This window comes from Gymnoscopelus braueri (genome assembly GCF_963280865.1).
Source record: "Gymnoscopelus braueri genome assembly, chromosome: 13".
NCBI classification, from domain to species: domain Eukaryota; kingdom Metazoa; phylum Chordata; class Actinopteri; order Myctophiformes; family Myctophidae; genus Gymnoscopelus; species Gymnoscopelus braueri.
The window spans coordinates 30,835,486-30,861,379 of NC_137615.1; the positions used below are offsets into that span (position 1 = coordinate 30,835,486).

Consider the following 25,894-nt stretch of genomic DNA (forward strand, 5'->3'; position numbering starts at 1 on the left):
GTGCAACTGAATATAAATCAACCCTTACTACAGTAGGTTATGTTGAGTTAGTTGGGCTTACAAGAGGTTACTACATTAGCTTGGAGGCACACAGGCTGTAAAGCATATAGTTCAACCATCTGTTGCATTGCTGAACTTCAAAAGCAGGTTTAATTATTCACGAGTGGACTAATCCTTGGTTTAACCTATGGAACTTGCAAATGCCACTGGCAAAACTAGAGGTGCTGAGTGGACATAGACTGTGTGCATGCGTAGTAGTAGCAGCAGTAGTAGTAGTAGTTGTTGTAGTAGCAGCCTAGTTGTAGTAGTACTATTTGCAGTTTTTGCAGAATCAGTAGTAAGTGGTAGTAGCAGCAGCAATATTAATAAGTGTATGTTTATTCATAAGTGCATGTACACTAAAGACGGAACTACAGTAGGAGAAATAACAAAAAACAAGTCTACATGAAAATATTTTGTTACAGTATACTTACACAGTTAAGAGAGAGAGAGGTGGGCAGTTTGAAAAACACATGAAATACTTTTTACGATGGGATTGGAAACTTGGCAAGTAATTTGATATCAGACAGAAACAAGAACATTTATATTGTGGCTGTACTTTAATTTTTCAGGAGGCTCAGGGTTTGGTTTGAAAATCCGGTCGGAATTATTCCATTTTGTGGAAGATTTCGCAGGCAACAGTCATCAAGCAGTGATCGTGTTGTCTTCTCACTTGTTGAAAACAAAAATAAAAACAAAATATTGGGTCCATTCTGAAATCGCTATGAGCAAGGAGAGTTTCACCTGCGGATCAAGGAGCTGCGGGATTATCCTGATCTTTTCTATGTTTATTTAATTTACCCCAATGGCCCATTTTGATGCTTTGCTACACTGTACATTTTTTTAAATAAAAATATGGACCAATGTGCAAGGTCCTTAACATATTCACAATGACAAGTTTAACGGGAACTTTAAGCAGTTGCCAATGTAATTATCTTCATGTCAGAAAGGCTGTACATATAATTGACACAAAGAATGTGGGTCTATTGTGTTGACTGGTTCAAAAGTAGGGGTGTGGGAGAAAATCGATTCGAATACGAATCGCGATTCTTATGTTGGACGATTCAGAATCGATTCTCATTTTCAAAACATCTATAAAAAAAAAAAATATATATATATATATATATATATATATATATATTTTTTTTTTTTGTATTTTTGTATAATTACATTTTTGAGGGGTGGCAAGGTGGCAAGGTCGAAGAAGTGGCAAGGTCGATTTAGAATCGTAAAAAATCATGTTTTAACCGAGAATCACTTTGAATCGAAAAACAAATCGTTTTTTAAAAGTCGGAAAATATCGGAATCGTGACCCCAAGAATCGGAATCGAATAGTGAGATAGCAGACGATTCACAGCCCTATTCAACAGGTATGCAGCCCATACACTTGGTCTTAAGCAGTTTTTCCTTTTCTCTTTTTCTCTTCTTTGCAAATCTGCTCATTCTCCAACTATTAAATATTAAATGAAATTAAATGAAATTTTCATCGGACAATGGATATACAGGGAGGATAGATTGGCCTTTTTTTTTACGTTGGATTACTTTGTGGATGCGTAAGCGTGGTGAGTAGCCTATCCTACAGTATAGTAGGCTACTCGAACAGAACTGAAGGCTTCCATTTTTTCAAATCATTCTATTATATTCTAGTGATCATTAGTTGAAGCATGATATGGCCGTGTGCACATTGCGCTGCCGCTTGCAGGCACGCAGTGTTTATTGTTTTAATTAACATTAAATATGAAAGATATGATAGCGTACACCAAAATCATCAATACATCTAAATACAGATAACCTTGTGTCCATGCCCTAAGCACCCTTCACTGCAGTAGTTATCTTTATAATTTCTCAAATGATTTAAGCATGTACATGTTCACGTGTTTGTTCTTGAAAAATAAATCAAGCCATATGCTATTTTTAGCACCATAGTGGCCGTCTGTCGGTGTCGGCTCTCAGGTGCATTTAGCAATTTTTCACACCTTCCAACCAACTGATCTCCCAACTTCATTCGACTGCCAGTCTGTAGTATTCTGTAGTAGTCTGTTTTGGTGGAGAGCTAACTTTAAGACACACGTTGTGTAACCATGTTGAACCTCATACTCTGACCTCTCTGAAAGACGTACTGTACTGTATAACCTAGGAGATGGCGGTTATCTGCGGTTAACTGTAGCACAACACATCATGAACCATGGACACACCACCTGTATCATTGAGTTGTAGGTAGAACAACTGAGGTCAGCACTTGAACAACCCATCCGTCACAAGAGCCTACAAGGTGAACAGCTTCCAAGTAATGTTTAACAATCATTTACTGTATATTTCTAGAAATGTTTTCCACTACCTCGTAATTCCGTAGTTTCTTCTTTATCAGGTTTTGGAGCAAAGCATTTCATTTCTTTTAAAAGCCAAACCCTTCAAAACTTAAGTGAAACTTTATAGAAAGCAAAGCCATTCATCTGGTGCATATGCTGGATAAAATCAACAAGATAAGTTAACTTTAATGCAACTCTGGACCAAGTAGCACAGTTCAACATACCACTTTCAGGTCCGGCGTTAGTGGTCCACTACACTTTGGTAGACAGTGTGCATTTCACATCAGAACCAAGCAATTCTAGAACAAATTAATCCATCCAGTACGATATAATAATAATATAATAATCCAATCCAAACTGCATATGGATGCTTTGAAATTTAGAACGAGTGTGTAGCACAGAATTGTACATGGATCAGTTATATAATGTTTTATTATATTATTTATAGGAGTCCATTTTTAAATGGATAGTTATTAATTTTTGACTGATGCACTGACATCGTAGCATTGTACAGTAACACTGTGTGCCTATGTCTTACTCGTGGAGTCTCCTATTTTTGCAAAAGTAAGATCTACGATGTGACGCATTGTGAGCTGGTAGATCTGCAAATTCTGCTACTTTTGAAAATGCTGGAAAGTTAAAGTGGTTAAGTCTGTCTGTGGGTTAAATAATAATCCATTAGAAATCCCTTAGAAAACAATTCAATTCTTAAATTTCCTGAAAAGTGACAGTTTTGGACATACAGTACAAGGTGTTCGTTCGGACCATCCCCTGAGGGCAAATCCAAATTATTGTGTGTACTGCATGTACCCGTATGTGGATTATGTGTGTGTTGTTGTTGTTGTTGTTGTTGTGGTAGTGGTAGCTGTGCGTAGTTGTGGTACTAGGTGTGTGTGTTGTGGTTGTGTGTTTACCTGTGGGGCTCTGTGCAGATATCGTGCTGGTGGTGACAGAGTCACAGCGCCCCGTGCTTCCACTGCCACTGGAGGGGGGGGGAGGGGGAGGAGAGGGGGGACGGACTGTGCTGGGACACGCAGTGGGCCACGGCAAAGCCTGGTGGGGAGAGAACGCACGTGCAAGTGCACACACATACTGTACTGTATGGTCGCTGTCGGGCAGAAACCTTTTATCTCCATATTTAAACTTTTGTGCGTTATAAACTTGTAGATCGTCTATTTTCACAATTTTCGGATGTTTTTTTTATATACTGTTTAGGACATAAAAGGTTTCCACCGGAGAGAAACGTTAGTTTCCGGAATTCACAAGAATGTATAATTGTGTACATAAACATTATGTAAAACTAGACACTTTAAAAACAATGGATTCACTCTGGAAACATTTGTCACATGCATAACCTGCAATTTAAACTTTAGATGCCAAGCTTAGCCAATCAGGATGCAATATGAACAATCTGACAAATCCGTGTTGATCACAAGAGATAATGTGTACCAATTTGCTTGATGTTTGTAATATCCAAAAATGTGTTTTGCAAAAATCCACCTCCTGGTGGCGCTATAAAAAGGTCTATGTGAAGAATGAAGGGCAGAGGTTTTTCCTTGGCCTCTAGGGAGTGTAATACAGTTATAGGTAAAAATGCGAATCGGCCTGTTATAGCGCCACCATGAGGCTGAATTGAAAACATTTAGGGTGTCATTTCTTCCTTGGCCAACTCTGGGGCAACGGGCCACTCCTGCAAACTTTGGATCCAATCTTAGCCAATCAGGATGGAATATGAAAAATCGGACAGATCCGTCTTGATGACATGACTATAGAGATAACGTGTAGTCGTGTACCGATTTGCGTGATATTTGGACAAAATAAAAATGTGTTTAACAAAAATTGGCATCCTGGTGGCGCTATAACAGGCAGATGTGAAACATTTGGGGCAGAGGTCCTTCCTTGGCCTCCAGGCAGTGTGTGTGCACAGTTTCAACGGTGCCGAAGATTAGCTGTCTACAGACGGACGGACACACATACCGATGGACGGACAGACGGACGGACAGGGTGCAAAACATAGAGACAATAAAACCCTTGTGTATGAAGTTCAGTGTCTGTGTGACATGCTGCTACTAAATGCAATTATGCATGCACCTGGAAATTCAAGTTTCTCTGCATGCGTCACAAAAACCTCAATAGTAAATGTCAATGTAGCACTGAGTGAACATCTGTGTGTATGTGTGTGTGTGTGTGTGTGTGTGTGTGTGTGTGTGTGTGTGTGTGTGTGTGTGTGTGTGTGTGTGTGTGTGTCTGTCTGAGGGGGAGATAAAGATAAACAGTGTGAGTGAGACCAAATGACAAAGAGACATAATTATGGAAAAAGAGAGGGGGTGTGTATGTAAATTACTGTCTCTTTGGTTGTGTGTATAATATGTGCATCTGAAAAAGACTTTATGCGGCTATGTGCTACAGTACAGTATAGTGTATATTTTTACAGAGTGCGTATGTGTGTGTGACGTGTGTGTGTGTGTGTGTCTCAATTCGAAAAAGAATAAAAACTTCAATAAGGGAAAGGAGAAGCAAGTAAAAGGCACTTCCATTATGAGGAGAAATTCTTGGTAACTTTGTGTGCACTTGTGCGTGTGAGTACAAGAAAACACATGTTTATTGTACTTTGTGTGGGCCTGTGGGGAAATCCTATTTTAGTTTTGCGCATTTCAAGTCAAGTTTTTATTATAATATTGTATGTTGACATTTCTGCAGCATAAAATAACTGCATTGCAAAGTTATGAGTGTGTGTCTCCCTTCAAGCTCTTGCTTCCCGCACCTAACCAATACTGGTTTGAGTTATCCACTTTCCTATAGGCCTTATGTTTAGGCTTTGAAGACTGAGAGGTAAGACCATGGGCTCGCCTGAATGAGTACAGAAGGATTCATCCTCTGGGAAGCATGAACGTGTTCAGCAAATTCATGCTGGAAATTCAGCCATTAGATTTTCAGATATCTTGTTTGTGACCAAAGTGTTGAATGGGTTGACCAATCAACCAACTTACACAGCGAGCCTCAGTGACTCTCCATTAGCGCGGCTAAAATGGAGGACTTGAGATCACTTGTTATATTTCGGCTTAAAGTCAGAAGCTAAAGGTAGGCCATCTTACATGGACTATTTGTAAGCTATGCTAAGATGTATTGGTGAACAAATATGGACACTAACCACCTTGCAGATAATACAAAAAGTGGCAACAGCTACTGTTGTTGCCGTTATCAAATGCAGGGAGAGCAAACTTAAGCAGCATAACGGTGTAAAATAAACACTGTAAAAGCAAATACAATAAGATAAACATTTCATTTGTTTGAAATAAAATACAATAAAATAAAATACTTGAACAAGAACAAGGGAAAGGACAGTGATCTGTGTATATGGAGTTTCCTTGGGGCATGGGGGCCAACAACACTAAACATCAAATTCACAAGTCTTTTCCCTCAGATCAGATGCCATCACTATGTGACTTTGAGCTGATGATAAACCCATCATTTTGAGGAAATGCTGATGAGAAACTGATTTGAACAACTAATGGCAAAGTGACAGTAAACAAACCCAGCAGTGGAGAGAGTGCACAGAGCCGACTGCAGATGGAGTGTGTATAGACTGTTTTGCTGTCAGTTACCTGGTACTTTATCCACAGAGGCGAACACTGATCTACTTGCAGTGGGGTCGTTGGGCGCTCGTCGTGATTGCTCGTAGAAGCGGAAGGGCAGGCCACTGGCGCTAGTCGTCTGACCAAAACCTAACACCTCTGTCCCACTGGGCTGCACTGGCAAGTCCAACAGAGCTGAAGACACAGAAAAAGGTACAATGTGTATGTGTGTGACTGTATAAAAGGGCTATATCAGCTCAAATGATCGTCACAGACATGCTCAAGGCCAATTTATACTTGGAGTGACAAGTGTCGTCAAAAGGATAGAGATATGGGTACCGCAGTGCACACTTTATCATTGCACAATGTGACCATTTCCTTCTGGAGAAGGCAATACTTACCGTACTATAGAAACTTGGCTCTGTCATGCTACTGGCTAGGGTGGTAATTGCCCATACTTCCGTTGGGCTTGCGCCAACTTGGCATGAGTGTGTGTTTAATAGGGGTGAGTGCGTAATTCTACAGAACTGCCCTGTGCTGGTAAACAAATAAAGTAGTGTGTGTGTGTGTGTGTGTGTGTGTGTGTGTGTGTGTGTGTGTGTGTGTGTGTGTGTGTGTGTGTGTGTACACTGTGCAGTATGACTGTTATATAGTAAACTAGAACTAGTGTTCTTGCACAAACCCTTGGTGCGTCCACTCCACCTAGCCACTTATCTTAAGTGTGGTTGAGGAGATACTTTCCCACTCTAAAAACAGTCCAACTGAAGAGTGAATGCATGACATGTTTAACAAAGCTGAAAAATGTAATAATTTCTCCAATGAAAATAAACGTTATTTCAAATTAGGGATGTAAACGAGCAGCACAGTTGCCACGGATAAGTTCTCATAGAACAAAGCTCTCCTGCACACAGACGTCTTCACTTGCAGTTAAAAAAGGTTTATGGGGAACAACGTTTCAGGGCAAAACCTGATGAAGGTCTTTGGAGAGGAACTATGCAAGGCACCAACCAGCTCATCGAGCTCACGGTCACTTCGACACTAAGCCAGGAGGAGACAGGGATCAAACCGGGAACCTTCCTGTTCCCAGGACCACACCCGAGAGAAGGTCTTTGCATCGAAACGTTGTTCACAATAAACATTTCAAGTGAAGAAGCAGTGTGTGGGAGAGCCGTTTGTTCTAATAGGCGAGTCAATCTATGAAAAAAATTCACTTAACCCCCAAAAAATGTATACAAAAGGTTTTTCAATGGATTCTGGTAGTATTTGGCATGCTAAATTACATACTAAAAGTTTACCAAAATATACCATTTTCAAGATGGCGTCCCAGATGGCTGCGGGGAGCTTAAAATGGCTATATCTCAAATGAATTTTTTTTTACAAAGGATTTTTCAATTGATTCTGGTACCTCTATGCATGCTTAAGACCATACTACATATTTAGGAAAATATACCTTCCGGAAAGGCTTCATTTTCAAGATGGTGTCCAAAATGGCAGCCGGGAGCTGAAAATCTCAATTTATTGTGGTACCTCTACACATACAAAAAATCTAGGAAAAAATACCTTCTGATGATACTGATTTCACCATTTGAATCAGTTTCATTATGGATACCTACGTTTCACCTATCCAGACATGCCCAGACGCAGGTAGTCCATCCATTAAAGACAACACGCATCAAAGAAGAGGAAACAATATTCACCCCATTGTCAACTTCACTGCTGAGACAGAGTTCTCATGTAAGAAGGAAGAGTTCCTGTCAAGAGATCTGAATAAACAGAGACTGATCCAAATGATAAGTGATGAACTGAAAGAAAGGGATTGCACTGTGGTCAATGCACCTGGAGATGCTGATGTAGACATAGTAAAGGCTGCAGTGGATGCAGCTCTTCTTCACACCACTACGCTGATTGGAGAAGATACTGATCTCCTTGTCTTACTATTTACTATGCACAGGGAGATCGTAAGGGCCTTTTTCAGATCAGACAAGTCGAAAGCTGATGGCAGTTTTAAAGTGTATGAGATAAACAATTTAAAAGAAGTACTCGGACGTGATATGTGTTCTCAGTTGATGTTCATCCATGCTGTGACTGGCTGTTACACGACTTCTCGGATCTTTGGGGTTGGCAAAAAGACTGCTTTCCAGAAGCTTGCAAAAGGGGATCCTGTCCTTCGGTCTTGTGCCAATGGATTCTCTATCCCAAACCAGACCACAGAGGTGATCGATGACCTTGGGTGCCAGGTAATGGCTGTCCTCTTTGGTGTAAAGTGCACAGATTCGCTTGCAACAATGCAATATAACATTAACACTTTCACCAAGAAGGTTGTCTCAGCTTCATCAACTGTTACGCCTGAACATCTGCCACCAACTGAATATGCTACCAAATTTCACTGTCGTAGAGCATACTACCAGATCATGGTCTGGATGGGAACAGAAGATGGTATGAATGCCCTGAACTGGGGGTGGAACCTGCAGGACAATAGATTTGTCACACTCATGTCAACAATGAATGTTGCTCCAGACAGTTTCTTGAAGGTCATTCATTGTAACTGTTACACTGCCTGCAAGACACTCTGCTGCTCTTGCAGAAAATATGGACTACCATGTACTACTGTCTGTGGACCCTGTCAACTTCAGGAATGTAACAATCCACATAACAAGTTTCTTCCAGAGAAGTCTGAGGATGATGATGAATGAATGAAGACCACAATAAATGTGGCATTTATTGTGTTCAACACCAAAACCACCTTACTAGGTAGTAAGCAGGTAGTAACCAATTTTTCAGATATAAGGAAGGCATATTTTCCTGAATTTGTAGTATGGTCTTAAGCATGCATAGAGGTACCAGAATCAGTTGAAAAATCCGTTGTAACATTTTTTCCATTTGAAATATAGCCATTTTAAGCTCCCCGCAGCCATCTGGGACGCCATCTTGAAAATGGCGGCTTTCTGGGAGGTATATTTTGGTTAACTTTTAGTATGTTATTTAGCATGCCAAATACTACCAGAATCCATTGAAAAATCTTTTGTATCAATTTTTTGGGGGTTAAACCATGTATTGACTCACCTATAAACTAGGGATAAAATCATTTTGAATGAGCTTTTCATAAAGCACATAATTATAAAACACAAAGTTTTTTTTTTTTTTTTGCTGAGCAAATATTTTTATCAACACGGAAATGTCCATTGTCGCTTCAGATAACTTGGATGAATCAAGAGGGTCATGCTGGTACAAGCAGCGAAATGCGAGTGTGGCAAAGTATGTGCATTTATAAAAAGGTTTTGCCCTTCATTCCCTTATCTTGCCATTGTTTCTGGGACTAAATTAAGCAAACAGATCAGAGGGAATAATGTCCTCCTTTCCCACCTGCGATGCGCTGCATCTTCATGCGTCGGGCCTGGATGCGGCCCTTGGCCAGCCTCTGTTTGGCAATAATGCAGCGGATGTGGTCGGCAAAGATGAAGTTGGCCTGGAGGATGGGCAGCGGCCTGGCGTGGGGGTTGGAGCTGGGCTTGTGGATGACAATGTTCAAGGCTCTGCTGTCGTCCTCTACACCTGACACCTGCATGTCCTGTTTGGACAAAGAGGGACACACCGGAGATGGAGAGAGAGAGAGAGGGATTGATAGAGGGTGAGAGAGAGGTGTGAGGGAGTGAGAGAGAGAGAGATGGATGGAGGGAAGAAGGAGTGAGAGAGGGCGACAGACGGGCAAGGCAGTGGAGAGGAGGGGGAGGGAGGGAATGGTGGCACAATAGTGGAATGGTGAAAGGAAATAAGAGACAAGGGAGGCAGACAGAGAGGGGGGGGGGATAGAGGAGCGAGGAAGTGAGAGAGAAATGACAATGTGTGACTCATTGCTTCTGAGAAGGAAATGGGATTGATGTATTTCTATTGAAATGGGAAGGTTTTGTCACATGCACAGCACAGTAACCACACAACATACTAACTAGTATGTCCTTAACTAGAATATACTACAGTATATAAACACATACGGATATATATGCATCCATATACTACTGGATGTGTATATACGTGCATATAAGTCTAAAAGTCTAAAAATTGGCTTAAGGGAGGACCGGCCAGCGGGCCGGCCGGGCGTCTCTCTGATGTCACGCTCATGTCACCATGACTCAGCCATAACCATAAAAGGAGTTCCCAATGCAGCTACGCCCAAATATGGAGTGTGTTGTCACACACCTACTGTACACACACACACAGATACAGTATATATACACAAGTAAGACGCGCGAACGCTGGAAGCGAACGCAGCTCGAAAATATTGTGTATTTACGGACTTGTAATCCGTGTTATTTCACCGTGATGGGGAGAGAACATTGACATTGTGTGTGTGTGTGTGTGTGTGTGTGTGTGTGTGTGTGTGTGTGTGTGTGTGAGCATTGTCTAAATTCCTGCACTCTGGCGCACTCTGTTGGCTGCTTACAGGCAGTGCACGCATGTGAGTCACATGGGGGCGCAAGCCAATGAGAGCATGAACACAGACAGACACACAGACAGACACACAACCTGAGCAGGGTTACATAGTAAGCTCCACTTGGTCGGAGGCGCCTCCTTCCACGTTCGCAATTATACACACACTCTTCCTTAGCTCACCTGCAGCAAGCCGGCGAACTTGACCACGCCCCAGCCAAGCCGTTTGGTCTCTGGTTCCACCAGACTCATCTGGTACACGTCCACAGCCAGGAACCTCTGGGCCTGACCCCCCTCTTTACTGACCACCATGCACGCTATCAGATCACTGTTATCTGGAAGACACAACACAAGTACTGGAACCCAGGACTCATACAAGTGGAAAACCACATTCAGAGTGACTACGATTTTGGTTTGTTTACACAGGCTAATAATGCTGTGCAGTTTCTGAACGAAGCTGCAAAAATCAACATGCAGCGTTCAGTGGCAAAGCCGCAGTCTAGTTGGCCAATGGCCGGTATATATATATATATACCGGCTAACGCACTGGTTCTCATAGTGGGGTCCTTGATTGTGTTCTAGGGGGTCCCCAGCGTAATAATCGGTTTAACCACTTTTTGCTATTTGTAAATAGATGATCTACAAGCTCAAAACGCATAGCGGTGTGACGCATCGTGAGCTTGTAGATTTCCATTTTGTAGATTTTGAAAAAAGAAAAAAAAAAAAAATCCTGAATAGTAGAATATTTTTTAAACAAAGTGTTTAGCCAACGATAGCCAAGCGCTTAAAGGAGAATTTTGGACTAAAGTTTTCTTACCTTTTCTATGACGTTATGATATCTATATGATATTTTATTAAATTTTTTTTGTGAGATCTGACGTTCATAGTGACAGAACACTATGCAACCAAAAAAAAAAAAAAACAGAAGTCTCGCTAGACGAGATTGAAATCTCGAGATTTCAATCTGGTCTAGCGAGACTTCTGTTTTTTTTTTTTTTGGGACTGTTCTGTCACTATGAACGTCAGATCTCACAAAAAATATATTAAAAAAAAGCTATTAAAATATGTGATCTAACCTAAGGCCTATCCGCGCACCTTTTAAGCTGTGACGGCTCAGGGGTGGAGTTATGAAAATTTTCTACTGTACCATTCATCCTAAGATATCATAACGTCATAGAAAAGGTAAGAAAACTTTAGTCCAAAATTCTCCTTTAAGTCACATAACACATGGATGTAAAATGAACTGATCAGCAAGTCCCTGGTTCAATTCCCGGCCGGCCGGACCATTTGCTTCATGTCCTTTCCCTACTCTTTCTCCTCATTACCTGCAGCTATTGAATAGCTTTAAAATACCCCCGATAATTATTGTGTGTGTGTGTGTGTGTGTGTGAGAGAGAGAGACAGACAGACAGACAGAGGTGTGAGATAAGAGGAAGAGAGAGCAAAAGACAGCAACTACAGAGTGGATAAGATCAAGAGAAAACCGACGAGTGATAAATTCCCCAGAAAGCAGAGGGGAAGTTTGGAATGAAATTAATCAGAATTACAAACTGGACAGAGGCCCAGAACAATCAAGTAATGATTATGTGGAACTGTGGTGAAATCATCTCTAGCATTACATGCCCTAAGTGTGTGTGTGTGTGTGTGTGTGTGTGTGTGTGCGTGCGCGTGAGAGAAAGTCTGTGAGAAAGCTACACCGTCTCTCTACCCCCAAGGGCTCCACTTAGCATTGGTCCCCTTAAGAAGAAGTATTATCTTGAGAATCTGACCAGATACAGAGAATGAATGATTTATAAATGTCACACAGTGAATACCAGAAATCAGGTGACCAGTCCAGGACAGTACTGTAGCTTGATGCTCTCTTTCTGAGAAAAGTAGTTCAACATTATGTTCAACAAATGACAATGGGTGTGGCTGAAAGCATTACAAGAGTGAACCCCTTCCTTGTGGCTCCTCACCAAGCTATAAATTATTCAAATAACATATACTGTAGATCTTAATAGAAAATGCTTCAACGACACACCATAGCCCACCGTAGATGAACCTGACTAACCTTTTTAAGATTATTTTATACGCAGCTGTTTTATATGATCTTGGACAGGAAAAGGCAGTGAGACAGAAAGCTGAGGGTAGAGAGAACGGCAAAAAGCCAACAACTGAAGCTCTTTGCAGAGAAAGTGATGCAAGCCTGAACAGGATAACAGTGTGTGTGTGTGTGTGTGTGTGTGTGTGTGTGTGTCTGTGTGTGTGTGTTTGATAGTCTTACTGAGGTCTAGGACATCGTCCGTCTTAATGAGGTCTTCAGGTCTGGTCAGGGGTAGCTGGGTCTCTGGTTCTCCCTGGAGCTGGAGCGACAGAGACCGCATCATGAAGAACACACGGATCGCCTGCAGGGAGACAGAGAAGACTCATATACATTAGATTTGATTAAAATATGAGGAGGCACGGTGGCGCAGTCGGTAGCGCTGTCGCCTCACAGCTAGAAGGTCCTGGGTTCGATTCCCGCCGGGGGACGCTGTGGGTGCTGGGGGCGTGTCTTCTCCTCCGCGTCATCAGCGCCCATACCCTAGGTGGGGTTGGCGAAAGGGCCTACTCTGTGTGGAGTTTGCATGTTCTCCCCGTGTCTCCTAGGGTAGTTAATACCCTCACAAAAACATGTAGTAATCCTGGTCACTATACCGCCTCCCCCATGACAGCCGGGGCGCCTGATGGAGCCTGATGGAGGGGAAGGGAACTGGTTGGAATAACGTGTTCCTTCCACGCGCTACGTCCATCCAGGGAAACTCCCCCCTGTCAGGTGACAAGAAGGTCAGTTGGCTCTCATGCCTGAAGGAAGCATGAGCTCGGCCCTGGCCTCCCTACTGTGGGGGACAGGTGTAATACTGGTGTAGGGCTGGTGTAGCGCCCAGGATCACTTAGGAAATTGGCACCGGGTGAAAAAAATGGGTTACAAAATCGCGGGATAAAATTAAGAAAAAAAAAAGATTTGATTAAAATAAATACAACACAATATAACTTCAACCCAGGATGTACACAGAAAGCGTAATAAAACACTTATTTCCAATGTGGTCCGAGTTAGATGTATTGTGCTAAAATGAATCTCAGATTAATTTGATAACATGACTATGCCATCACAACAATCAATCTCTGCCACACACACACACACACACACACACACACACCTTATGGAAGCTGTGATGTCAAAACCCCTCCACCACAGGAGAAGGCAAGATATTGTTTGATGTTTCCTGGTTCTTCATGACGAAGTGTCCTAATTCCTATTAGGACACTTCCTTTGTTCCATTTGTTTTAAGGCGCTATATTCTTACCTCCCTGTGTATCTATGCTGTCCAATCGGATTACACCTGGAATGGGTCAAATATAATCCTGTGTGTGTGTGTGCGTGTGCGTGTGCGTGTGTGTGTGTGTGTGTGTGTGTGTGCGTGCGCGTGCCCACCCTGCGTGTCTTCTCCACGTCTCCACAGGGCAGTCTCTTGACAAAGTCGATGCCAGTCAGGGGCGTTCCGGTAGGAGGCAGGAGGATGGACGCATCCATCATCAGGTACTCCACGTTTAGAGGCTTACTCTGCAACACGCGCGCACACACACACACACACACACACACACACAGCTGCGCGTAAATTACACTAGTAAACATAGACATGGACATTAGTCTCGCGTAGCCAGACAACTATTCCACAATCTCCTAATGCTTTATAGAGTCTAGAACTACACATTCCGAAAGCCGAGAACGGAAGCGGTTTGTCATTTACATTCACAAAAATATATTAAATATAAAATATCTTTACATTCTATTTTAGAATTCGCGAGACTACGTGGACACAGTCTCACAAATACGATCCCATGCACAACTGCACATGAAAACAATCCCACACGCAAAGAACAAGCACAGGACTTATCAGGCACACACAAATACATACGTGTAAATTCAAGACAGTTACACATATTTAACGATGGACAAATACAGATGCATTCCATGTCCAGGTATTATTTTATACCACATAGGATGTTTAATATACTGTAGCACACTAAGCACACACAAAATCACAAAGCTAACCCACATGCAAAGAACAGCACATGCATTAAAAGATTGCAAAGGAACAGAACAGATGAATATGATCGCAAAGGAACAGAAGAGATGAATATGATTTCAAGCTGCTTTCACTGACTCACCGTCATGCTCCTGTATTCATCTTCAAACATGTCCAAAAATATCTCCTCCCCCTGTGATGACATAAGCATGTTAACAACCAATTACAGATCATATAGAGGACAACAAAATGGATTAAAGGTGGGTTGACCAAGCAGCCTATGAATAAATGATAGACATAATATATTATTTTCATATTACCCTTTTAAGACCACCTGGTTAAAGTAGTGTTTGTTTGTACAGTATCAAGCAATGACATGGGCATGCATCAATGTCTCAGCAATCAATTTTAGTAAACACTTTTGGTACAATATCACCACATTCAAACAAAAATGGCCATTATTTTCCAGAATTATAGACCTGCGAGCAGCATGGCTCTAAGGATGGAAATTATGGTGGGTCCATCGACTGCCCGTCAACAACTTTCTTCCCAAACAACATCTCTTGACAATTACCATCTGGATTGCCATGGAAATCGCAGTGCACCTTCATGTTCTGCAGAGGATGAACCCCATTGAATCCACAGCCTTTCCTTTAGTACCTCCTTCCGTGAGCACACAATATCCTACATCCCTTTTCTCAGGGTTTTAACCAGGGGTGTCCAATTTTCAAGTAGCTGGGCAAGTGCGAACTTAATGAGGGCTGGATTACTTATTGTCTGTACGTGCGTGCTCACACAGAAAATAATAAATAATAATAACCATCCCGGTCGCGTGAATTCACATTCTCATGTGTCTTCTGCAGACCGGTCTGGCCCCAAGCGCTGGGTGGGCGTTTTGCAGAAAACAGACAGTGGAAGAGCCAATCAGCGTCTGCGCTCAAGGCCCTGTGATTGACAGTCACTGTTTAGATAGGAAATGTTGATCATGCTGGTTAGATGGATATACTGCATTATACCACACACACACACACACACACACACACACACACACACACACACACACACACACACACACACACACACACACACACACACACACACACACACACACACACACACACACACACACACACACACACACACACACACACACACACAGTATCCATAGTTAACATGTTTTGCTAAAGTGCACAGTTAGTATTTCAGCCAATGAGTGCATCCACACAAACACACAACACAAGTATTCTGTTGTATGAGGTACGTATAATTCTGTGTTTGAGCTGTCTCATGATTTGCATTGCTTTATTTTCTTGCATGGCAATTCTAAACAATTCAAAAACATGGGTGGGGATATTTTAAGAAAACATTGTAATTCTGCATACGTGCGTGCATGCAGAATAACCCAGATCGGCCCTCGAACCAAGTCCAGTTTCTGCACAGCTCTTTCAACGGTATGACAAATAATCTGTGCCTCTAGGCCTCGACTCTCTCTTGGAGTGGAGCTATGAACTCCTTCTCCCTCAAAAGAGAGTAGAGTTTCCGAATGTGTGTGCATGCGTGTGTTGGAGGAGGCAACATATTTCAACACAATCATTATGGCAATCTGGAATCTCCCTATTTGGGCTCTATTAAAACCTGCACACACACACACACACACACACACACACACACACAACTGGGTGGGCAATGGTTTAGGTCTGATTACAGGGTTTGAATAGCTGGAAGAGCACATTTCAGCCTGTTCTGAAAATATGAGCTAATAATAACATTGTTCTGGGTATCAACTTGTCTGTTCGTTACAGCAAAAGAATCACTGTCTGTCTGCCTGTCTGTCTGCCTGCATGCCTGCCTGCTAAATTTCAATGTCTTCCTGCATGCTTAACAAGTTGGTGACATTTCTGATCCTAGAATTGTCTCGTACACTCAAGTCTGTCTACCTAGCGAGAGCAGGGGTACATTCTCTACTATCTGTCTACCTAGCTAGAGCTGTGGTACATTCTCTACTATCTGTCTACCTAGCTAGAGCTGTGATACATTATCTACTATCTGTCTACCCAGAGATGGGGACTCGAGTTAGGGACTCGGACTCGAGTCGCACTCGAGTGGCCAAAAACGAGACTCTCGACTCGACTCTGACTCGCCCCTCAAAGACTTGAGACTTGACTCGACTCGAGCCTCAAAGACTTGAGACTTGACTCGACTCGAGCCTCAAAGACTCGTGGACAATCTTTATTTTATGTTTATTTTTTGGACAAATAAATGAATGAAATGCCCAAAAAACTTCCACTCCCCTGTCCGCCCCCCCGCAAAGAAACCTCCGCTCCAGTGCGGGCTGCGCGGAGCCGGCTTCAGTCAAGCTGTTTCATGCTGCTCATTAACGTAAACATGGAGAGGCGAGCGCAACAGCTGCTATGTGTGTGGCCGCCGCGGCCTTTCATCATAAAGTTTAAATATAAAAACTTCGAAATTAAACAAATATGTTTAGCTCAGAATCAGCTATATAACCTCAGTTATCTTGGCATATGCTTACATTTTTTATAAGATGGTCGGATCATCTGTGACAGCACGTTTAGGAAATTTTCATTTCGTTAAACCCAGCTGGGTGAATATTCAACACTTCACCACGGTAAACGTTACGCTCATGTAATGTTCACTGCATAAAAGCTGTGGTACTCAAACCTTTTCAGGCCGTGACCCCCCAAAAGAATCATATTTGAACTGGGGATCCACATTTAGACAGTTTTTTGGTGCGCAACACAGCCCTCGTTTAAGTGAATTGCTTTCACCTGCTCTGCTGTTGGACTGCTGTGCGGAGTCGAGTGTGCGCAACAGGGCATATCTCCGCCAAGCCAGGGTGACCTACCCAGGCCCATGAAATTCATATGCAGGCATAGTAGCCAATTAGAATGAAATCTGCAAAAACTGACTCATATACTGATACAGAAACATATTGGCTATATATTATCGCTGTCGGGTGGAAATCTTGTATGTTCCTTTTTTATTATTATTTAAAAACAATTAAAAATCATGAAAATAGCCAATCTACAAGCTGTAATTATTAATAATTAAGAAATACTATATTTTAAAGAGTGAAAAATCAACTAACGTCATTATTAGTTCAATCACATTTCATTTGAATGAAAATAAATTGTGGGGAAAATACATAAAATCTCTAATCTGTGAATCTAATGTGATTTATTATGACCTGTCTATACTTTTACATCTATGCCCCCCCCCCCCCATTTTTTTATTTTTTAAAAAGACTTTAAAAAGACTCGAGACTTGACTCGGACTCGACCCTCAAAGACTTGACTCGGACTCGACTCGACTCAACCCTCAAAGACTTGAGACTCGACTCGACTCGAGCCTCAAAGACTTGAGACTCGACTCGACTCGAGCCTCAAAGACCCGAGACTTGACTCGGACTCGACTCGACTCAACCCTCAAAGACTTGAGACTTGACTCGACTCGAGCCTCAAAGACTTGAGACTTGACTCGGACTCGAGCTCAGAGACTCGTGGACATCTCTGTGTCTACCTAGCGAGAGCAGGGGTACATTCTCTACTGTCTGTCAACCTAACTAGAGCTGTGATTTTCCTCTCTCCATCTGTCCACCTAGCTAGGCTAGGGTACATTCTATTTTCTCTGTCTGTCCACCTAACTACAGCTGGCATACATTCTGTCCATCTATCTAACAGTTGTTTGGACTCTGATCCCTCTCTCTGTATGTTTAAAAATAAACAAAAAAAAACATTGAACAACTGATTCATCTGATAAATTAGGTGTTTAGGTGCGTGTGTTACTTGCCTTGTAAAATCTCCTGAGCAAATGTAGGCTTTCTTCCCTAGCGCCCTGAAATAAAGATAAAAGAAAGTTAACAGGGCAAACACACACTAAAATGTACTTTTCACATTGGCCAGGTAATGAAGGGTCAACATTTTGAGAAAAGGTAGAAGAGGAAAGGTTTGAAAAGTGAGACAGGGTATGAAATGGATTGCAGACAGAGACAGGCAAACCAAAAGGAACATAAGTCTATCTGTAGAAATCTCTGTAGAAACTTGCAGAATCTATTTCAATATAATAAACATCTGAAAATGCGCGTGCGTGCGTGCGTGCGTGCGTGCGTGCGTGCGTGCGTGCGAGACACACATCCTTTGCCAACAGCAGTAACACCATTTTAATTGTACCCTGTTTATGGGAATGTTACAAGGAGCCAAGGACTGATAAGTTATAGTATTCAGTAACTAGTTTATGTGCTTTCTTCTTTATGACACCATAGTGCTGTGAATCAACATGATTCAAAATGAAAGTGAGCAGGTGTTCCTGGAGTAGACTGGAGGGCGTCTTGGAGATAGCTAGATAGACCTCAAGTTACTGAGCCCGCAGGGGAAATTCAGCTGTCATGGCATTGTCTGGTGGACTTTGGTCTGACTCAAGTTGCATTCAGTCCAGTAAAATCCTCAGTGTTAATTTAACTCTGAGAGTCGGTTCGATTTGTACACTCTCTGAGTTGCATGGATAAATGAACACCGAGATTGTGACTGTGTGCTTACTCTTTTAACTGCCTACTTGTCCTAAATGTGCTTTGCACAAAGTGTTTCTTTTGCTTGTTTTATGTAAAGCACATTCAATTGCCTTGTTGTTGAAAGGTGCTATAAAAATGTACTTGCCTTACTTAACTCTAGACTCTTACAGGTTCATTTTTACACTTTCAGAGTTAAATGAAAACTCTGCATGTATTGAGGCCTTATTAAAATAACAAAACCGTAAACACAGATATGCAAAAACTAACGACAAGCTGTTATCTATACATTTGTCTCCGTCAGTATGTATTTAATGTGATGTAGTTATGTGGGTGTAAGGATTCATTCATAGTTTTTCTGCTATGTCATCTTATGCACACAACTCCTGCACACTGTCCCATACACAAAAAAAAAACACTTCAAAGCCTGATTCAGGCCATTGATCAGAAGAGACAAAGTCTTTTGGCAAAGGACAGACAATAGTTTCACACAATCTTGTTTTTTCCTGTTCTGACGCAAGAGTGTAAATTATTTCAAATCAGCATTAGATTACGTTAGACCAGTACCAGCGTCTTCCTACAATACCAGAGAGACTGGTCTTTTTATTCACAACTAGTCTGACGCTAGCAGTGGTAGAAAGTAGTTAAGTACATTTACTCAAGTACTGTACTTACAGTAAGTACAATTTTGAGGTACTTTTACTTTACTTGTGTATTTTCATTTTTTTAAGAATGTATACTTCTACTCTACTATTTGACATGTCAGTAGCAAATATTGTAATTTTTACTCCACTACAATTATTTGAAAACGTTAGTTACGGTACTAGTTTTATTTTATTTTATAATTTTCTTTTCAAATGGCCATTCATAATGAGTACTTTAACTTTAGTACTTTAGTATATTTTGATGCCAATACTTTTGTGCTTTTACTCAAGTATTTTTTTTAAATACAGGCCTTTTAGAGTATATTTCTATATTGTGGTATTGCTACTTTTACTTCAGTCAAGAACTTTCGTACTTCTTCCACAACTGCACCCTAGTTAGTTTGAAAGATGAGATTTTTCCAGTGAATTTCAGTGAGCAGTGTTTTCCAGTGAATGAAGACAAGGCGATGTGAGGTTGTGTTGAACGGTTTCCCAGCAGGATGACACATGAGCAGGAAGGAGGAGCAATTAAAACAAAGACAAACATACACACACACTCATACACACACACACACACACACACACACACACACACACAGACACTCACTCTCAAAGAGATTGTTTGGGTCAAGCAGTATCAATATAAGGTTCATGCCTTCAAGAAGAGGCTGAACAAACACCTCCTGAGTATGTGACTGTAATCCCATAAAGCTCAAGGACATTTAATCATCCAACATTCAGTTTATATATACTCCTGACTGAGTAGCTGCAGATCAAGGATAGGTTCTTTGAATGTTATTCATGAAGCCTGTATATGCCCAAGCTTAATAATAATAATAAAGAAGTAAAATATCAGTGTTCAGAGAATAGACTTAGTGGAAATCAATGGAAGCTTCGTAGCAAGTAGAACATACACACATTAAGGCTGTGACGGTAAGGAATTTTGCTTGCTGGGAAAAAAGGAACATCCTGTCAGTCAACTGATTCATTTCTCGTGCTGTTATTTAACGTCACGCCAGGACAAAGCAGAACGGAACAAAACATTTGACTTGGCAAATTGCACAAATATGTTGAGTGTCTCTCTGACAAGTACACGTACATGTAACAAGCACTGAGTAACAGTTGATCTTTCATTCTTGTTTTGTTATTGTAGGTTCTGCTATATTGGGTGCAAGGCTCCTTAAATCAACAGGACAAACGGTCAGAATGTAGCTCACAAAAAGGCAGTGCTTGTGCAACACACTGGATATTTGTCCTGTTGACTCTCACCCAGGACAAAAGTGCGCTACTACCCGCTATCCGTTAATAAAGCACAAGGCAGCTGGCGCTGGCCCTAAACGGTATCTTGCGGTGGTACTACTACCCACAATACATTATGCCGTCTCCCTTATTTGCTCCTGGCGGTGTGGCTGATGGGTATGTTGTTGCCCTATCCCTAAAATTTCTAGCGTGGGCACACGAGTATGGGAAAGCGCATAGCGGGTTCTCAGACCACCCGCTATGCCTTATCATCAATTTGGTTGTTTACAAGAGCATCCGCCTGTAATGGAAATGTCCGGGCACACATTGGGCATGCATGATCCCAAAGCCGATATGAAACACATTTCATTTATGTGACATTTCAAATAACATTATTCCTTCATTAAACCTATGAAATAAAATGTAAGTTTACCGCAGTGTCTTCTTGCCTAGAAATACGGTCATGGGGTGTTTCCCCCCCCCCCCCTCTCTCTCTCTATTCAATATGCAAGAGTCACACAACATTCAGAGGTCTTCTTCACTCCTAATTCTCAACGAATCTCTGTGATTCTAATTTTCCTATAATCAGCAGAAGTGAGTGTCAATTCCTTGTGTCAGTTGGAACGGTTACCCTGCAATCCGATTCCAGATAAGCGGTTGAAGATGGATGGATCACCCTTTCACTTTGAGTAGGCGTGGATCACCCTTTCACTTTGAGTAGGTCTAGATCACCCTTTCACTTTGAGTAGGCGTGGATCACCCTTTCACTTTGAGTAGGTCTAGATCACCCTTTCACTTTGAGTAGACGTTGATGTCACCCGAATCTGTCTGTACAAATAAATAATCTGTCAGAATTAAAATATTTTTTGTCGATATATATCCACTACCCGCGCACACCCTGTTCTGGACAACCGGATCTCTCAATATATGCCTATATATGGGCATATCGGTCGGATTGGCGGTTCTGGACTACCGCCTCTCTGATCGACTCGACGCCGGGCATGGCACTCCCTCTGAACGTTGGCGATGCATGCAGTGAGTTTGAACTCGGTTGGTCAGACGATTGTCGCGACACGTAAATTAGAGACGCACACACACACACGGACAAAGATTTTGCGCATCTATAGTAGGATATTAATTTGTATGACCTAAATCCGCCAGCCACATGGATATCTGCAGACACAACCACAATCTCCGCATCTCTAGTAGGTGTGGATGACTCTTTTGCTTTGAGTAGGTGTGCATCACGCTTTCACTTTGAGATTAGAATGCAATACAATGCCTTTATTGTCAATGCACAATGAACATAGGATGGAAGACCGTCAATGATAACTAAACAATGCACAATGAATGTGTGTGTCTGTACCTCCAGACAGGCCAAGTGAACATCTTTGATGATACAATGGCTCCCAGTCCCAGATAGAACCGACTGCTTCAGTAACAAACAGCTCAACTCCAGTGTGGCAAGACGCACCTTACCATCTACACACACACACACACAGAGAGTTTTACGCTGGAAGAACAAGTAGGTACTTTATATGGGGGGAAAAATGGGATCTCAAAATTACAAATGTTAACGCATGCGATTAATTGAAAATGTAAATGCCTTCATACAAAATCGGATCATGTGGACCCAAATGGCAACATTATGGCTCTCATTTGGTTCACAGCCTGTTAAGTCAGTCGTCTATGACATATCTATCTACATTTGGGCAAGGTTTCAGCCCCATCTGACCCTTTACGTCTTCCATTGTATGTGTGGTGTGTGTTACCTGGTAGTGCAGACTGACTCATGATTCTGATGAGTCTTTCTACAAGGACCAGACTGTACGATGTTCTCTCCTGCTCAGGAACAGGAAGCTGGAGACGCTCCAGCAGGTCACGGTTTATACCTACACGAACACACACACACACACACACACCATGCAGCAAAATGTAAATGTGTAGTTTATATAAAGTACAACATTAACCCTCACGAACCAGATGCATTGTTTAAGTGTTATAGCACAAGTGCTAATTTTCAACACCTGTCCACAAGGAGGCTTTTCTAAATAGAAACACTGATGTAAAATCCAATCAAATACAAAAAAATCTAAATTTAAATTTTACCTTTGCTGTGGGAGACAGCAAATAGTAAGCAGAGGACAAATAGGGCATGGTAGTCCTCATTGGTGCAGTCCAACGCACTGTACACCATGTCTAGGAAAGGTCTAGAGAGACAGATACAGGGAGAGAGAGAGAGACAGATGGACCGAGAGAGAGATAGAGGGAAAGATGATAAGGTATTAGTTAGTTAAATCCCTCTTACGATTGTGTGTGGTTATATTTCAGATTAGGCCAGTGTGTGTGTGTGTGTGTGTGTGTGTGTGTGTGTGTGTGTGTGTGTGTGTGTGTGTGTGTGTGTGCGTACCTGCTCCTGTGTGTGTGCGTGCGTGCAGCTGCGGCAGCGGTCTTCTCCTCATCTGTGATGTTCTGCTCTGTCAGCTCAGATACCTTACCTTTCTCCATTACCACCATCTCTATCTCTATGCACGCACGCACCCATAAACAAACAAACACACAAACACACACACACACACACAAACAGAGTAAAGAACTTCTTCTTTTCCTCCAACACATGACACTGTATTTTCATTCGTATTCCACACACACTCAAAAGAAATAGACACACGACACGTATGGAAAGATGCACTTTCATCACCAGTGATTATGAGCTGATGGGAAACAAGTCCTCGTTGTTGGGAGGAGAACTTCTATGTCCAAAACCTTTCCTTTTCAGGAAATTGAAAAAAGAACCTAGGTTCCAATGGATCCAATGTTATTTAGTCACAAGCTCTGTAAATACTTCTCATTGGATACATATTTATAAAAATCCACTGACAGACTATTTTGGGCATGTCATTGTAATTGAAAATGATCACACAGCAGATCTACAAGCTCACAACGCATTGCAATGCTTTGTGAGCTTGTAGATCTGCTATTGCTTCTTTGGCATGACACCGTCAGTATAAAATAGGGCTTTAATTATGAAAAACAAACATTTCAAATATGGAGATACAAGGTTTCAGCCCGACAACGACGAAGTGCAAGACTGTTTGTCTTCGCCAGGCCGAAGGCGTGGCCGAGACTATATTTTTGCCCCCGTCCGTCCGTGTGTGTCCAAACATCACGCAAGTTTCCGATTGCCGTGAAACTTTGCACGCACATTCCGACTAGGCCAAGGAAGAAATGCCACCCTACATTTTTTAAATTGGCCTCATGTTGGCGCTATAACTCTTGAACAGTAGGTCAAACAATCACCTTGGATTCCTTGGATTATTACGGAACTCCCAAAATAAGCCACAGCCATTAGCACTTTTTCTTTTTCTGCCATGTTGTGTTTTCTTTGTAAAACACTGTTTTTTCTACTACTCCTACAGATTTTGTCCAAAACTCCGGTCTTTCAGATCCCATTCCAATTGGCTATGACTGCTTTCTAAAGTTTGCGGGCCCTGGGTAGGCAAGCCGGCCTGGCGAAGACCTGTGCTCCGAGGAGCATACTTTTCTAGTTTGTTTTCTAAAACTTGACACATATATCACCGACACTTCCTTTTCACAACAATAATGTGCTGTAACTATTATAATTATGATTATTAGTAATAGTAGTATTTTTAAGTAGTTTCTGGTGACCTGCTAAAACATTTTTTTTACTATGTATAAACACACAATGTACTCACACTGTATGCAACTACAAACACCATATCCATACTGTGTGGACACACACACCCACCCACACACACACACACACACAGGAGTGAGAGACAGGTGGAAAGGTGAGGAGTACAGGATGGATGGTGTGTGACCATCACCGTGGAAACCGTGGCAGCGCACGGAGACTGTGGTGAGCGTGGTGATCCGTGGTAGCCATGGTAACCATGGTGAAATGGCAAGGAGAGCAGCAGGAAGAGTGAGCCTCGTCTCAAAACTACCCTGAGAGCTTCTCCCGTCAGCTAGTCTATAGGTTTTTAGTCACCTTTTGATTTAACCCATTAAAACCTGAGGCCGATTCAATAAATGTCTTCTAATAGTTTTCTGAAAATGTATGTTGCTTTATATCAGTGCTGCTTAAACTTTTTCATGTCAAGGACCCCCAAAATTATACGCATTTGGCCGCCGACCACCATCTCGAAATATTTTGTTCCAGGTACCCCCAGAAGCAATGATTTGAGTTAAAAATGTTCGCTTAACAATATATACATTAAAAGATTTGCACAAATTGTCAAGATTTTTCAAAAATAGTAAATCTACAAGCTCATAGCGCGGCACGAAGTGTCACACTATGAGCTTGTATATCTGCTATTTTTGAATAGCCAAAGTATAAAATAATGGTTAAAGTGGTTACATAGATGCTTTCCCGGTTTTAATGGGTTAATAGGGAACATCACCAGTGTTTAACGTGAATCCTATCGTATTGTATTGTATTGTGTAAGATAACAGCTCAACAGCCCATGTGAACTGTGAAACAGGATCAGATTTGACCTATAACAAAATTTGGGGCTCTTTTCTCGATATTTTGCCTGCATTAACTCCTCTTGGTTGAGGTATAAGTTATATAAGTGGTATAAGTTGCTATTACTGCAAAGGTTGTTGTAGTCAATGATGTTTATTGTGCCATTCTGGGGTGGGGGGTGGGTTTGGGGGGAGGGTTGTTTTCTGTCTTTTTGTTTTCTAATGTCTTTTTTCTTGTCTTGCTGTATAAAATGGTAAAATGGATGGATGTACATTGTACTCTGTCAATACATTTTTTCATCAGATTTGATGATTTGAATCGGTTGAGCCTGTTCTGTTCCAATCACACTGCTCCCATCGATCTCACCCAGAAAGAGAGATTAGCGAAGCGGACAAAGCAGACCAATGACAGTTCTGGCTGTGTCTGCCTAATCTGTGTAAACACCTTCGCAGACACCCTGAGGCACAAGCATGAACTCAGCCCAAAGGCAAGGCAATGTACAGTAAATGCTATGGAGAATGCACGCCATTTATAATGTGACTTTATAAGTCACTCTTAACTTTGTAAGTCGCTCTGTATAAGAGAGTCTGCTGAATTCCT

At 41.8% G+C, this 25,894-nt stretch overlaps 1 protein-coding gene across 1 annotated transcript in view; it reads right to left on the bottom strand.

Annotated features, from left to right (window-relative positions):
- Window positions 1-25,894, bottom strand: part of clec16a (C-type lectin domain containing 16A) — a 54,947-nt gene that overhangs the window by 3,444 nt on the left and 25,609 nt on the right. The window contains 13 exon segments of the mRNA XM_080446341.1: window positions 3,263-3,336; window positions 3,338-3,401; window positions 5,954-6,118; window positions 9,287-9,491; window positions 10,532-10,683; window positions 12,615-12,735; window positions 13,806-13,934; window positions 14,543-14,593; window positions 18,208-18,252; window positions 22,172-22,287; window positions 22,578-22,697; window positions 22,915-23,015; window positions 23,216-23,330. Of these exon segments, the coding sequence (XP_080302467.1) occupies window positions 3,263-3,336; window positions 3,338-3,401; window positions 5,954-6,118; window positions 9,287-9,491; window positions 10,532-10,683; window positions 12,615-12,735; window positions 13,806-13,934; window positions 14,543-14,593; window positions 18,208-18,252; window positions 22,172-22,287; window positions 22,578-22,697; window positions 22,915-23,015; window positions 23,216-23,330 (1,458 nt within the window).